The 17,134-nt window shown below is 34.8% G+C and overlaps 1 protein-coding gene across 1 annotated transcript in view; it reads left to right on the top strand.

Annotated features, from left to right (window-relative positions):
- The window catches only part of LOC111155296 (semaphorin 3E), a 249,544-nt gene that overhangs the window by 194,788 nt on the left and 37,622 nt on the right, over positions 1-17,134 (top strand). The window contains exons 5-9 of the mRNA XM_022515436.1: positions 1,528-1,621; positions 12,325-12,444; positions 13,722-13,864; positions 14,905-15,019; positions 15,426-15,495. Of these exons, the coding sequence (XP_022371144.1) occupies positions 1,528-1,621; positions 12,325-12,444; positions 13,722-13,864; positions 14,905-15,019; positions 15,426-15,495 (542 nt within the window). The remainder of the gene's footprint in view (positions 1-1,527; positions 1,622-12,324; positions 12,445-13,721; positions 13,865-14,904; positions 15,020-15,425; positions 15,496-17,134) is intronic.

The raw sequence follows: 17,134 nt of genomic DNA, 5'->3' as shown, positions 1-17,134 counted from the left end.
AGTGACTAAAGGGTCACACAAATATTACATTCACGCACTTGGTCACTTTCTCCTTCACATAACGTGGCGAGTCAGTTTTCCAAATTGAGATGCAGACCGTTCAGCACAAGTGTTAGCTGGGCATCCCGATAATTCTCTCTCATTTAAACAAACTTTTTCTCATGTCATTGCAAATTTGTCATCTGAGTAGCGAACACAAAAGTGTCTCCAAGACGTGTCTCCAAGAATGGGTATTCTTGCTCTCTACTGATGTGTGCAAAGTGTGTAAACAGGAAAAAAATTGGGGGGTTAAAAAAGTTTTTTGGCTTTTAGCCACCTCTGAGTCAGGAGCCTCTATTTGTCCCCTGGGCTGTGGTTCAATCCCAGGAAGGTTGTAGGGGTCAGGTGGACTCTGCATTACTGGAAAGGTTTTAGAATCACAGGATCAGAATGGTGATTTTGGAATCAGAGAGAGGAAGAAAAGTGTGTCAAATAAGAATGGCAAGATCAGGACAGAACAGATAATGGGAAGTAAGGGGGGTGGCTAAGAAAGTCAAATTCAAGTTTGAGAAAAGTGGCTGCAAATCAGAAGTTACTCAGGACTTTGGGATTGTTTTGAGGTTCATGGGCAGGGCCATTGATAGCAGGGGGCAGTATCAGCAATGTTCTCTTGCAGAGTATTTTTTTCTTTTCCTACAAAATTTTCAATATTGATTCTTATTGTCACTTTTCCAAACTTTCTTTTACCCAAACCATTTATAGCACACTTAATGAATAATAATTATGAAAATATATTAATGAGAATTTTGAAATCTGAGAATAGAGAAAATTTCTGTGGTTAGGTGCTAGCAATAAGAACCAGTGAAGTTGTCGTTTTTCATAGAAGTACTTTCAAGCTCTTATTTATGTGACACAAGTCTGAAACATTGCTCATAATGTGACATTTATCTATACATCTATATTCCAGTAATTGTTTATGCAGCCATCATTTTCTAAATTATTGAAGTTAAATGTCTATACCAAGAATATGTGATGAAGAAGAAACATGATTGGAAATAAATAATCTAAATTGATAGAAAATTTTATCAGCTTCTTCCGCAGACCCTTCAGAAAAAATCAGTAGTGGCCTTTGTGGGATAGCAGTCAATTTCTGTATTTATCATTAAGCCTCCCTTTTTCTTTTTTAAACCTCCCTTTTAGTAACCTTTTTTTTTTTTTTTTAGCTCATTTTCATTCCTTTGGCATATTTACTGGACAACCCTCAGAATAACTATTACTGTCCGCTCATGTGATTAAAAACTGTTAATGTCTTTTATTTCATCACCTGTATACTTTCTGGGAGGAGTGAGAAATGGACCTGAAAACCCATATATTTATTTATAAAACCCAGTTTGGCTTTAAGAAACTTGGTACTCATGGTATCCTGTTTATACTGTTTGCAAAAGGTCAGGTTTTTATATGTCTTATCTGAGCAATTAGATTCTTACTAAAGTTGGCAAATACATAATGGCTTTTCTGGTTTATTTGTTGTTTTTTTTTTTTTTCAAGGATCCCCTGTTTCATCTGGAACCACACAGGTCTGAAAGAGGAAGGGGCAGATGTCCTTTCGATCCCAGCTCCTCCTTCATCTCCACATTAGTTGGTAATTATTGTTGCCACAGACATCATTTGGTCACCATATTGATTTTGAAACTTCGCTTAGGTTCTTCTGGTGTTTCTTTATACGTGTGTTAGAGTTGTTTTTATTTATGGGTGCTGGAAGCAATGATATTAGATTTCAAGTCATGCTAAACTGAACCAATTTTGACTCTAAGATAAATGCAGCTACTCTGAACTATGTGTGTCTCATTCTGGAAACACAAGTTTTATTTAGTATCTGATAGAAAACATCCTGTATTATGGCCGTTTACTATTCAAAAAATGCAGTTAGAGAAATACTTTATAAAAACCTGGCTGGAGAAACTCAACTATTACAATATATGTTAGTTCTTTTTGTTTTAATTACTCTGTAATTTTAGGAAAACTTTTAATATTCTCTTCTTGGTGCCCTTCTCTGTATCAGTACAATTCATCAGAAGGTCATCTCAGTTGAGAACTTTAAAATTATTTATCTAAACTCTTGTTTGTCTAGAATCTTAACAATAGAGGTTGACCTGTTCAAAATTCCACTAAATGTCCACATTGAAATAATAAAATAAGTTGGCATGTCTGATCTAGATTTCCATTCGATTCCATTTAATTAGATGAGGTACCTCACCTGAGTACCTCACTTAAGACACAATGAAATTATTTTTCTTTCTGTTTATATTCTCGGAGTTTAAAACTGGCACACTTGGCAAAGTACTCCAGCACTGTGATGGTACAGACAGAGGAGTTCCCAAGTACAAAGCTGAAGTGAGCTCTTCCTGATACCTAACTAGGAGCTATGAGGAGTCATTCTTTTCTCTCAGGGTTGTGAGGTTCTGATATAAGTATGGTACAGATGTACGGATTTCTATTATTACATTTGCAACACTTAGAGTTATAGGCTAATATTAGGTCACCCTGTTGGCAGAAAATGGGAAAGTGTAAAATAACATGTGGGGACTTCCCATCCTAAATAAAAGATTAACACTTAAAACTCCCCCACTGATGAGTAATCAGAATACAAGATTTTGAGTTGATGCAGATATTCCCGTGTATTATAGAAACTATACAATCCCTGAACTTTTCCAGATAATTCATTTTGATGGGCTTTGTGTCACACTCTGTACTTCCCCATCCCGGTCATGGCACTTACGTCCATGTCAGCAAAGTTTTTTTTTTATACATAGTTGACCCTTGAACAACACAGGTTTGAACTTCATGGGTCCAGGCACATGCAGTTCTTTTTTATGTATATAGTGAAGTACTGTAAATGTATCTTCTCTTCCTTATGGTTTTCTTAACATTTTCTTTTCTGTAGTTTGCTGTAAGAATACAGTAGGTAATACATAAAACATGCAAACTATGCATTAGTCAGTTGTTTTGTTATCCGTGAGGCTTCTGCTCAATTAATAGTTAAGTGTTTGGGCACTCACAAGTTATTTGCAAATTTTCAGCTGCATGGTCAGAGCTCCCAACTTCCATGGTGTTTAGGGGTCCACTGTATATCTGTAGAGCAAAGATCTTCAATTAGCGCTAATTATTAGGGAAAGATGGATTTGCTTCAGCCCCATAGTTTGAAAAGGCTCTAAAATAAGATTTCACATAGTAAGTTCTTTCAAAGCTTGCTCCAAGAGATGTAATATTCTTAAAGAGTATAATGTTTTAAAGAAAAATAGTATATTTAAGATAGCTAGCGTTGCTCTGCTAACCTATGTGTGTGTGTGTGTGTGTGTGTATAAACAGAATATAAGGAAGGGAGACCTTAAATATGAAAATAAGATCGCCTAAGTTTAAACTTCAGTAGGAATCAGTCTTGGGAGGGACACTGAATGGATGCCAGCTAGATCTATGTTAGAAATGGCACTGGATGCATTAAAATACATGCATTTGATAGATAATTTTTTCTAATGCTTTCAGTGCTTTTGGGGGGTAATTTCATAAATTTAAAATTTGAATATGTTTGGAAGAGATTTTCTTATTATTTCTTTTACCTTACGTCTTGCACAGAACAGGCCTCCTATAAATATTCATTGAATAGACTCAATATTCCTAAACAGGCAAAAAACAAATTTGGGATATTATTCCTAAGAATATTATAAGTGATACCGAAAGTGGAAAATTACCGAGTAAACACTACTTCTGTGGTGAAATCCTAAAAAGATTAGCACACCATTTAATTTTAACATTTCATTTAAATGGTTTAAACAATTCCTCTAGTCACCCTGCCACTCACCACTAAGCCTCCCTGGAGCTTATTTATGCATGAAACCCGGAACTTAAAACTGAATTTTTTTAAGAGGGGAAATATTACTGGAGGGACATTTCCCAGTGAGTTTCATTGAACTTCCAAATCAAATTACACTGTGCTGACATGGGAAGTGCTTGCCATCTGGGTGGCTGTTTCTCATGTTCAGAAGAGAAATCCAATCGTAAGAGCCCTCCAAACTAAACACAAACACTATAGGAATAATCCCTCCAAAAAGAAGAAATAAAAATATCATTCTTCACCTTTATCCACTAGCTTTCATCCCAAAGTACCTTTGAAAGATTATTTGCTCACTGTAGATACGAGGTGCCACGGAAACCTGATAACCTCTACCTGAGCCAGCAATTCTGAGAGAGAGGAAGTAGGAATAATTCACCCAGTTGAAAGAACAGCAGGAGTTTGGGCTGGAAAAATGGAGCTACCTGTGTTGGAATTTGGCAAGCCCGGTGTAGCTTACTCTGACAGGGAAAGAATGCGTTAATGTGGTATTTTATGGCCACACATGTTCTCGGTTGATGGGTTAGGACAAGACTCCAGCAAAAGGTTGACCATCTTGAGGCCACGATCCTTGTTTCTTTGTTAATTGTGGGTCACACTTAACTCTTGAGTGCCTGTTCACCTCAAGTTGTGCTTTCGTGATAAGAAACTCCAATTTGTAACAATACTCATAAAGCTAACAAGGCCCCCAAGGAAAAAAAGGAGGTGCTGGAAAATCAAAGGATGTCTTATAATTTCTGAACTTCAGGTACAGTTTTCATTTCAGTTACCTTAAATTTAGTTGGCTGAAGATCACGTGAACTAAAAAGCTTACCGAAACCTGAATAAAGAATGATCATTTGTTAGGTAAAAGACAACTTAACGAACATGCGAACATGTTTTAATTAAATTTATCATCTAATTTAGAAATGAAATGTTAGTATCTCGCAGTGATTCCATGTGAAACAGAATTAAAGGAGTGAAACAACCTCTTTGTTTAGCTCTGTTCTGAATGTTCACAAATCAGTCGAAATGAAATCATACATTAATTAGGGTTGCTCTCCAAATGCCACTTGATATTAACATAATTTATCTTGGTGGCATATAAATTCATATCACAGGTGCAAATATTTCTACACATTTAGCCACATTTTCCCCTACTGTGATGACAATTTTTATTGAAAATGGTCTTCAGTAAGTGTCTGAAGAATATAAGACATTATAGCCTGGTTTTAAAAACACTTTGTTGAAACAACGACTTACTTAGTAAAATAAATTGATGTATTACTTGCCTATACCTTTTATTTCATCCAAAGATAGTACTTATATTGCTATCTAATTATTGGGTTTGGTGACTAGCCAAATAAAAATTCAGGAAATACAAATATATATATATATATTTAAGAGAGGGAGAGGGGATGGTGAGAAGAGGGAGAGAGAGAATCTCAAGCAGACGCCGTGCCCAGTGGGGAGCCCAACACAGGGCTCCATCTCCACCAGAACTGAAATCAAGAGTTGGACACTTAACTGAAATGAGCCACCCAGGCACCCTAGGAAGTATTTTCTTTATGTCATATATCATTTTGGCCAGCAAGGAAAATACGGGCTGACTCTTTTTCTCAGCTCTGTTGGATATACTGTTGCAATATTCTTAATACGTTTATAACACCTTTAGTAACTGCAGGATTTTCCTTGTACCTTGCCCTCTCAATTCTATTGCCTTTCTTAAAAAATATTTTATTCTGACTCAGATTTGTAGTTCCAGGTGTAATTTAATATTTACCATACCTGACATGACTATGACATGCTAACATACATGTTACTAGCATTTGGGGGGGAACCACTCTAATTTGTCACATACTTTTTCTTTGCTTTCAGAGTGTTAGCTTTGTTATTAGGATATTTTTAGGATGACTTCTCAAGTTAAAGACTTACTAAATTTTATTTCAACAAACAACCATGAATAAAATATCGTAGGCCCTGAAATTTTCTTTCTACATTCTATTTGGTCCTATCTTACCATTTTTAGCAAATAAAATTACAAAAGTTGATAGCTGCTGAAATTCTTTTCCTGTACTTTTATTCATAATAATGAGACCTTTGTGAATATATCTCCTCGTTACATATTCTGTACATTGAAGGTCAGTGTTGACTGAATGAAAGGGAATTGGAATATATGCAGAGGAAACTTAAGTGATTATTTCAAGCTATCAATGGCATTAATTTTTTTTTAAAACAAATGTTCCTTTTAAATTAATTATATCCAGGACAGAGTTATGAATGAGTAGTTCTGGCGCAAAATATGACTTAATAATATTTGAAAAATCTTAAGTGAAGATAAAATGTATGTCTTTATAAATGCAACCTCTGTAAATGTAACAAATGAAGTATATCTCCTTATTTCTTGAATTGACTTCAACTGTACAGAAATTTGGACTTAAAGTCATTCCTTTGCCATGTTCCTGTCCCTGAAGAATGTCTATAATTTTTTATCCAACTCTCTTGCTCTCTCACATTTGGTGCAATGCCAGTTATCCACATGCTCGTGGCTTCTGGCTTTATCTACTAGAGTCTGTGAGCCTCTTTGGATATTTTGCTTATGTATTCCTCAAAACAAACAAACAAAAATGATAAGGCTAGAAGAAAAAAAATCCAACTACAACTGTATAACTAATTCAAGGATATATTCTGCCTGGTTGCTTTTAGCACCCTAAGCAGAGTGTGACTGTGAACTGGGATGTGGGTATTGGTATATATATCTCATTCTTATCCATCCTCATCCTCGCGCGTGTATTTTGTTTTATATGCAATGATGCATGTTATAGTGATTCTATAAAACAGTGCATCTGATATTTGAATGACTTTCTAACAAAATTATACAACTCAGTTACGAAATGAAGCAGTTAATTCCATCATTAGTCATGTGCTGTCCATGAGGCAAATATATTTCACATTATTTAGTTGTGTAGACGTTTACAACACAAATAGGAGAAATGCTTGAGTAAAACCTAAGAAGATAAAAAGCTTGGAAAACTGTGATGTTTGTCTTACCAAACAACTAAAATCTGTATTTCTAATGTGGTAACTAAAAACTCAAATCAAGTAATAAGTATCTAGCCCATGAGCAAAACTGCTGAGAATGGTAGGTTTCATAAAACATGAAGGCAATGTAGTATGCTTAACTGAAACTTCAGTTAGAGTTTGTTCTGATAAAAGGAATTATGTAGAAAACTATTGTAATGATGCATTTTAACTTAAAATTATTTACAATAGATTTGTTTTTATATATTGGCAAGAGTCAAATGATTCTTTCTTTCATATAAGCTGTTTAGTGTAGACACAGTCTTTGGGGGCTGAAACTATTAGGGACAGATACTGGAAGAAAATAGAGTCCTTGTGTTCATGAATTAAAATTATTAAATATAGGAACAAAAAATCAAGGAACTCTGTTATTCATATAAATGCCTAATATTTTTTCTTTCTCTTAGTGTTTTTTACTAAAGCTTTATTGAAGAATCAGAATCTTATCCTGAGTTTTTATTGCATTTTATAGCTTTAATTTAAACACCTAAAAGAATTTTTAGATATATTCACAAATTAATTCACTGTGCTCTTCATGGATTTGACAAGTGTTTATTGAGCATTTCCTATATTCCAGACACTGTACAAGATATTGGGGGAAAAAGAATATATAAGACACATCAAGAGGCCTACATTCTAGTGAGGCACAATGTCAAATGTATAAGCAGTAGGTTAATACAGTAGGATGAGCAATATGGTAGAAATAGGCACAGGGGCTTTGGTGGTACTAGGAATCACAACACTAACAGAAGTTTAGTCAAGGAAGGCATCAAAGAGGAAGTAGGCAATAGCCAGGCACATGGGAGGTGAAGCAGGAAAGGAGATGCAGAATTTAGGCAAAACATTTCCAGGAAGAGAGAACAGAAAAAAGTTTGGCAGGCTCAAGAAATTACATGTAGGTCTCTGTGATTTTACAAGCAATGAAGACCATGAGATATCGAAAAGCAGATTTCAAGCTGGGGGCTTAGTGTGACAGATTTCCAGTGCAGAACTGTTCCCACTGTTATTGTGTCTGTACAGAGAGCCTATGTTGAGCATGACAATAATAAGTTACATTCACCTGTCAAAACACCCTGCAGATGCTCTATTTTTTTTTAATTATAACCACACTTGACCATCTAAAATTAACATGACATCCGTCACCCTCAGAATTCAGTGCTATAACAAATGAAATGTAATATATGGCATAAAAATCAAGTTGGTTATTTATATTCAGAATATTGAAATAGATACCAGTTAAACTTGTGGCTAAGCTAATACATTTATTAAATATCATGTCTTCATAGACCTACAAAACCGAAAACTTGGATAGTTCTATTCTTATCATTGAAACTCTAGAAGATGTTTTTTATTTATATGAAACCTTTCTCTTTTTAGTCCATGAAAATATGATTTATCCAGGTTTTTTTATACTCTGTAAAATACCAAGGTAGTGATTCACAAATTTACCCTAATTATATCAAATGGTTATAATTTTAAAGTTTTCAGTTGAGATATCGTACATATGTACTTTATGTATTGCTATAAGTAGTATCAATTATAATGATGCTGAATATGTTGGCTCATTTAATTACTATTAGGTAATAGTTGTGCCTAAGGCTTATTCTACTTGACGATTTTTCATAAAAGTTTTTTTTTTTCCTTTAGGAAGATTTTTTTACCGAACATGACCATTATCTGTGACTATGAATTTATTTTGTTCTTTACACTAATAATAAGCTATGAAAGGAGAATCTTTCCCTTCTGAGGAAAATCTAACATTTCCAACAGAAACACATTTGGTTCCATTTACACAGCATCGAGTTTTTAGCACCTGTTCATTTTCTTTGAAGTTTAAATCATACATCTCATATTGTGTTATTTAAATTGTTCACAAACTATTTTCTTTTATCTGTATACAAAAAGGGAAATTGGGTAAAATTGGTAATATATCATCTTTTCCTTTGTGCAGATAACGTGCCTTGGATGTGGTATTATTTGGTATCATAGGGCTGCCATCTAGTGTCTCCAAGGGGTACTTGTTTGTTAAATTTATGAAATTGATTAAAATGAGTAGAACTTTGATAGGGTGTTTCAGATTGGGATAAATGCAATAATTGTTGTGAACTAATATGAAGATTTTTTCTCATAATAGTAATGTTTTCAAATATTGAAGTTCTAGAAGTCTTTTAAGATATTAAGCGAAATCAGATATTAAAAACTTAAGAAATAAAAAATTTTCATGATTTTTAAGAAATTTACTTTTTTGTACCTGTTGTGCATTAAGCATTTGGCCAAGTCCATATTAGAAAAATAAGTTTTATTTAGAATAATTCTCCAGGGGTGCCTGGGTGGCTCAGTTTGTTGAGCGACTGACTGCCTTTGGCTCAGGTCATGATCCTGGGAGTCCTGGGATCGAGATCTGTCTTGGGCTCCCAGCTCCATAGGGAGTCTGCTTCTCCCTCTGACCTCCCCTCTCATGCTATCTCTCACTCTGTCTCTATCTCTCTCAAATAAGTAAATAAAATCTTTTAAAAAATAGGATAATTTTCCAAAATGGCCTTTATACTTTATATGGGGAATATAAGTTAAAAAATAACAAAAACATTTCAGAAAAATCCTCACTCTGGTAGTTCAATAGTCAATGACCCACCTCTTGTGGGTCAACTCATTCTTTTATGCTATAAAGTTGATGTTCCCCAAGGCCTATTAATGAATTTAACATGACTCTTATCCATGTTCAAGTAGTGCAGAATGCCTCCCACAAACAGTTTATATCCCTAACCACTAAATGCATTTTATCTCAAAATATGCCTTCACCACACACAGATATAACTTTCTGATGAATATAACATTAACTGGCTCTGATATAAATTATGTTGCTTTTTTTCCTTCTGTTACCAAAGAACATGCTTAAATAAGAGTTCTAATGTCATTTTTTCTATCAAATTATGTTTTAAGTCCAGAGATAAAGCATCTTTGTTTTTCTTTTCTGTTACTTTCCTTATCACACCTCTCACTTAGCGTACATTCGAGTGTATGGAATGAACTCAACAAATCCAGTTTGTTTGTTTTTTTTTTAAACTTGTTAACTAGAAAATTTTCAAATCCAGGAAAAAAAAAAAATGAAAGAGGAGTAAAATTTACACCTTTATACCATTTACCTGAATTCATCAATTGTTAATTCTAATACTTTGCCACATTTACCTCTTCTTTTCCTGTTTCTCTCTTATTACATAGATGTATAGTTTAAAAGCAAATTCCTTTGTGGGAAAACCTGGATTTTATTTATCTTTTTCCTATATATTTTTTAAATATCCCTAGTGGATTTTGTGAACAAAAGAAGCTATTTACACTTACTTGTCTTTGTATAAATGAATGTTGGTTTGTTATTATAATATTTTTAAAAGTTTATTTTTCCTAAGCCTTCAAATTCAATTGATATCTCATTTTTTCTATTTTTAAATCTGCTATAACAAAAGCAATTATCTTTACTTTTTAAAAAGTAAGTCAGTTAATTCAAGTTGAAAATAAATTTCTCTTATAAAGTGTCCTGTTGACAGCACATTTGATTACTTTCTCAAATTTTAAACCATACAAACATATTTGGTTTATTCAAGTTTTTTTCAAAGTTTTAAAGGCCTTATCTTAGAAAAAAAAACCCTTTATAAATATTGAAATAATTTTAAAAATCTAATAAAATTCATAACATGAGGATCACCTGGGTGGCCCAGTTGGTTGAGTGTGTGACTCTTGATTTTGGCTCAGGTCATGATCTCAGGGTTGTGGGATCAAGTCCTAAGTGGGGCTCTGTGCTCAGCAGGGAGTCTGTTGGAGATTTTCTCCCTCTCCCTCTGCCCCCCACCTCTCTCTGTCTCTCTAAAATAAATAAATAAGTCATTAAAAAACTAAAATTTATAAACATGAAATTGAGTTCTCTTAAATTCTGTTTATATACTGGGCTGGATTTTTATACCTGTAACTTTGATAATTCTAATTCTAAAATCAATTATTCATTTAAATGTACTAAATTAGAGATACAGTTAATTTGAATTCTCTTAAACTTTAAAGCACTTCAAATGCCATATGTACATGTTCCATATTTAACAAGAAAACATTAATACATTGAGCTCAGTATCAGCTCTATATTTTTAAACCAACCAGAGTTGTATGATACTCATTATGAGAATTGTACTGCCCTAAATTGAGGGTGCTGCTTCTATTGATCTGATACTATCATTTGCTTCTTTTAGAGATTTTTGCCAAAGACAGGACACCTGAACTGCATATGTCCAGGACAATGCCTCTGGCCCCACTCATGGGCACACTGATTATCTTTTGTTGTCCCTTGGACAAAAGAGAACTCCCAAGTTCCTATGCTTGAGAGGTATTAGTCTTTCTGCAGTTCCCTTTACCTTTATTTTATTTTTCTATTATATTTTTTCCTCTTCCCGTAAGCTATTTTAATGTTTTCGTGGTTATTTCCAAGGACGCACATTGTCGTTTCTTGGGAAACCCTGCGTACATTTGTGATTCCTTGATTTGATTTCAGTCTGGGTCTTCCACCACATGTTATAACTAACTTCGTTCATTCTGTTAACTGATTAAATTATAAATTCTTTATATCATTCCCATCTATGCCACAACTTACAAATTAAATGACAGTGAATTGGATTATTTACAACTTTGTCAGACATTGTGGTTCCTATACTAAAATCATGTTCGTGGAAGCAATCTCTTGTTCCAAGAAGGATTTGAGTTAGCTGTCTTACATATAATACCAATAATAATAATATAAAAATTAATAATAATACCCTGATGATATAAAGGTTAAAAGAAGTTTAGTTAAATAAAATGAACCAGCTTACTTGTCAAATACTCATACAGGTCTGGGGCACCTGGGTGGCTCATTCGGTTAAAAGTCAGGATCTTGATTTCAGATCAGGTCATGATCTCAGAGTCATTAGATCAAGCCTTTCAGTGGGCTCTGCTCTCAGCGGGGAGCCTGCTTGAGATTCTTTCTCTCTGCCCCTCCCCCCAATCTGTGTGTGTGTTCTCTCTCTCAAATAAATAAATGCATCTTAAAAAATAGATTCATGTAGGTCTTATGAATATATATGCCAGCTGTTGTTTGAAGTGCTTCACTCTTTACAATACTTTTGAGCACTAGTCCTATTTGGGAATGGGGAAACCGAGGCACAGAAAGGTTAAGCAACTAGCCCAAGCTCACACAGCTCATAAGTGGCAGTGGATATTCCAATCCTAGCGATCTCACAGTACCATCCATGGTCTTGCAGTAGTATTCATAGGTCATATACACAGTAAACCTGGATATGTTTGATGTCATTGTGGCTTATAGATTGTTGTCAGATCCAGAAACAAACACTAGCTTCTTTTTAACTCCTTTTTCCATGTAGGTAGTGAATTGTTTACTGGACTCTACAGTGATTACTGGGGCAGAGACGCTGCAGTCTTCCGGAGCATGGGGCGACTGGCTTACATTCGCACCGAGCATGACGACGAGCGCCTGTTGAAAGGTAGGGTTCAGGAGGAAGGAGCATGTAAGTCGGAACTGAAAACAAGTCTAGAACTCTTGGGAAATTTGCTGTTTTGATCATAATAATGATACAAATGTCTTTTACAGTTTGTACAAATTTCAGAATTTTAGTAATATTCCTAAATTAAAATATTATTCCTAAATTAAATTATATTAAAATATAATTTTATATCAGCATGAACTGGCCCTATTATAAAACCAAATTGCCCTCATAGCAATACTTAGTAATCAGGATTTAAATGAAGAAAATAAACCAAATATATGAAAAGCAAAAAAAACCCTTTTTACCTAGTAAGTTGTTTTGTTCTCTTGTCAGTTGGTATAATTTTGGATCCATTGATTGCTTTGCTTATTTTAATGGGATCACATTGTTTTTAGAGACGAATAAAATTCTAGGAAAATCACTAGTCATTTACTGACAGAATCCTTGTAAGGAATAATGTTTATTTGTCACAGTGGTGTATCCAGGGATTGAAGTATCATTTAATAATGAATTTTTTAAAATTATTTTTAGCTTTTTTATTAAGCTTTAGAGTACATAATCATTATTGGTAGCATGTTTTCATTAAAGTATTTGACATAGTATATTAAGCAAGGGTTGTTCACTCCAATCCCTTAGACTACAAACACAAAGACTTAAAATATTCTTTTTTTTAATATTCTACTTATTTATTAGAGAGAGAGAGTACAAGTAGGGGGGATGCACAGAGAGAGAGAGAGGGAGCAACAGACTCTCCATGGAGCAGGGAGTCCAACATGGGGCTCGACCCCAAGACCCTGGAATCATGACTTGAGCCAAAGGCAGACACTTAATGACTGAGCCACCCTGGCGCTCCTAAAATAAATTTTCTACCTTAAAACTAAAATGGTCTTCCATGAGCTGCACTGGTAGATAATCTATGAATTTGAAAAAGGGATAAACTTCTCTACTCAACAATTTTACATGTATTTATGTTGACTTTTTACATACATGGGAGGAAATCCATGCCTCTAATCTGTTCTTTGAATGCAATTTTAAGGTATGTTGTTTGACATTGGTTTTTCCTTTCTTGACTCTTATTTTCCATTTAAATTGTACTCCTAGATCTAAACAAAACTGTTGGTTTGCAAAGAGAGTGGAGATCTCTACATGACTTTACCGTTGATAGAAAAATCTCAAGGAAGAGCCTTTTTTGAAACTGAAGCATCCATGTGATATGTAATTTATTAGAATAACCTTGCATTTTACTTTTCTTCTACTTTTTTTTATATCTGTAGAGCCAAAATTTGTAGGTTCATATATGATTCCTGACAACGAAGACCGAGATGACAACAAAGTGTATTTCTTTTTTACCGAGAAGGCCCTGGAGGCAGAGAGCAACGCACACGCAATTTACGCCAGAGTGGGGCGACTCTGTGTGGTGAGGACCGCCTTTCTCTCCCATTCCGCGTGCTTATCTCCCAATTTACCTTCAGGTCTTGGTGATTGTATTGCAGGCTTTCTACTTGAAGATACTTTCTGGCAAAAATAAATAAATAAATAAATAATAAGATGTTCTAGGATTCTATAGGCTGCCTAACAGTATTTGCTACCTCATCTTTAGACTTAACATCTCCCTAAGGTTTGATCTTAGAAGAGCTGTGCCTTTTGTGTGATCTTCCTCATTTTCCAACCCCTACTAAGAAGAGCTAGTCTGTAGTTAGGCTGTACTTCTTCCCACACAGAAGTTTGAGCTCCCCTTTTAAAAATTAATTTAACCAAGGTCTTTTTAGTTTCTTTAGTCCACATACTAAGTAATGTATGTTATGTTTCAACAGATCATTTGATTGATTCTGTAGAAAAAACATCTGTGGTTGGTTGGGTATTCAGATAGGCTGTTAGTGAATATTCAAAACCAACTGACGTAGCAATATATAGTGAGGGAATGCTAATAATATTGCAAATGTGAAGTTTGATATTTAGGAATAAATTTAAGAGGAAGTTTATATATACATATCTATGTCCATGTATGTACATTTGTGTGTGTATATGTGTGCAAATAATATGTACGTACTCTTTATGTATGTATTTCAAACTGTTTTTTTTCCTTTTAGAAAAAAAGAATGGTTGTTTTCTGTATCTCCAAGATAAGCAGATTGTTTATCATTAAAATAGTAATAAAGTTTATTGTATTATAAAAGCCACTATTTTATATAGGATAGACCACTCTATTAACATTCTTTAATGTCTGGAAAGTATATTTAATGGCCCAGAGTGAAAGTATACTAACAAGGCCGAATGTGCAAGCCTCAAATAGTTTTTATGGGGAATTGCAGGTATGGTATTATTTGAGGATTCGGCTACACGTTCCAGATTAAATTAAAAAATTGCAACTGTTCTCATCTACATGTTTAATAATACACAGTTCGTTGTGGTTAGAAGCCCTTTAGGTACTCACTCACCTGCTTTTCTTCATTGCAGAATGATGTAGGAGGACAGAGGATACTGGTGAATAAGTTCAGCACTTTCCTAAAAGCCAGACTGGTCTGCTCAGTACCAGGCATGAATGGAATTGACACCTATTTTGATGAATTAGGTAAATCTTCTTGAGAGAATTAAGTTGTGCTCTTTGATGTGTATTCCTCTCTCTACCCCTCTCTATCTCTAGCATGTATGGAAACTTGCTTCCCACAATGAGCAAGTTTCTCTTCTTTTCACTGGGGCCTGGTCTGCATGATGGGGTCAGGGGAGTTGCAGGAACAGGTGATCGTCTCCATAGCTGGCAGTCAGCACCTCATTTCTTCCTTGTGGCCCAGCTCAGGGTCATTCTGAACAGCCAGGTGTTTCACTCTGTTGTGATTTGGTCATGGTCGTATGACTGTGTATGGACAGAAATTGATGTCTTACATCTGCAATGGGTTCTAAGCTATTTTATGTCAATGTATTTTCTTTACCTGCAAAGAGGACTAAAAATACTCATCTAATGGTCTTTAATTTTCCAGAGGATATTTTCTTGCTGCACACCAGAGATCATAAGAACCCAGTGATATTTGGACTCTTTAACACTACCAGGTAAGAAATTCATAGGATCTATAAAAACATGATGAAACAAAATATGCCTTACTCCTTCACTGGGTGTGTAAGTTGGAAATACTGTTGACCCATTGTCGCCGTCTATTATTTTATGTCACCAATTTCTCTTTATTCTCTTATGTTTGCAATTGTTCTTTTACTTTTAAAGCCATGATCTCAGTTCAGATCTTTATTTGTTTCTGTTTGAAGCGCCCCAGGCTCCGTCTGTGCTCAGTATCCTAATCCCCTTCTGCTCTGACCTACAACAGAATGATTTGCTTCTCACGGTTTAGAAGGTATTTGTTCTGTGCTATAAAGGCTAGCATAATTCTTTTAATTGTCACATAGTTTTCCAAGTCACGTTTTCAAGGCTTTCTGTCAACTGTTAGCCACTCAGCTTTGGAAGTTTTCCTGTAAGATTATGACTTCACAGAATCTATTTCTAACTCATTAGGGTTCGTTCCATCACTATGATTTTATTTGCCCACTTGTTTTGCTTCAAATGACTCTCTTCCAACACTGACTTTTATCAGTTCTCTAGTGCTGGTCGGTTGCCATCCGTAAGAAATATTCCTTGATACCTTAATCACAGAGCACTTTGCTTACTCCTTTACTCAGGTGGTCCTGCTCCCATGTACCTTCATAGCAAACATGTATTTGTGATTTGCCTACCATGTTTTAAATTTAAATAAGCTGTTCAAGTTTAGGGCATGTAATCTATTATTTTTCTCTTTAACATGTTTGTATTTTGCCCATCGAAGAGTGTTGGAAAAATATGAAATATCATTTCATATCCATGTGCCAGTGTATGAATGAAAAAATATCATTAGAATCCGTTTTGGTTGAAAGTTTACATATATAATTCCCTGAGTGTGTCTTTCCAAATAGGAGAGAGTGGATATGAGATGCCTGGAATGAGAAATCAAGAATATTCCTTTGGGTGCCTGGGTGGCTCAGATGGTTAAGCATCTGACTGTTGATTTTGGCTAAGGTCATGATCTCAGGGTCTTGAGATAGAACCCGATGTTGGGCTCTGCTCTCAGTGCAGTTGGCTTGAGATTCTCTCCCTTCCTCTCTCCGTTCTTCTACTTTCCCTTGCACTTGTGCTTTCTCTCTCTCTCAAATAAATAATTCTTAAAAAAAAAAAAAGAATATGCCTCATATCTCTTGAAAGGGATAGAATGATCAAGTTCCCTTCCTCTTTTGCATTGCACTGGACTTAAACTATTATAATCATGTTTACTTTGTTTGCTCAGGGTCTCTCCACAAAGCTTTTGTTTGTTTGTTTTTTCAGCAGAAGATTTCTTATGCTCACTTTGAAAAAAATAATAAAGTTCTTTCAATAAATATTGTGTTATTTTAAGGAGACCTTTTCTTCAACAGAGAAACATGGAGACAATTTTACCATCAGCTCGTCATTGATGCAAAGGAAAGTAGTGAATGTAGATTAGTAGTTGTCACAGTCCACAGAAAATCCTTTTTTTTTTTCTTAAACTTCATATTTATTCTTATGCCGGTGAAGAATTTATATACGTTGTGTTCTAAATTCCATGGCTTTATATAATGAACAAAAGCTACGGGATCACCAGAATAAGTTTTCTGTGGGTTCGTATGGTCAGTTTATAAGCTACTTTCCTAA

This window comes from Enhydra lutris, unplaced genomic scaffold (assembly GCF_002288905.1).
Source record: "Enhydra lutris kenyoni isolate GAN:26980312 unplaced genomic scaffold, ASM228890v2 scaffoldscaffold40, whole genome shotgun sequence".
Classification (NCBI taxonomy): domain Eukaryota; kingdom Metazoa; phylum Chordata; class Mammalia; order Carnivora; family Mustelidae; genus Enhydra; species Enhydra lutris.
The sequence above is the reverse complement of the archived record's forward strand: the minus strand, read 5'-3'. Positions and strand labels throughout refer to the sequence as shown.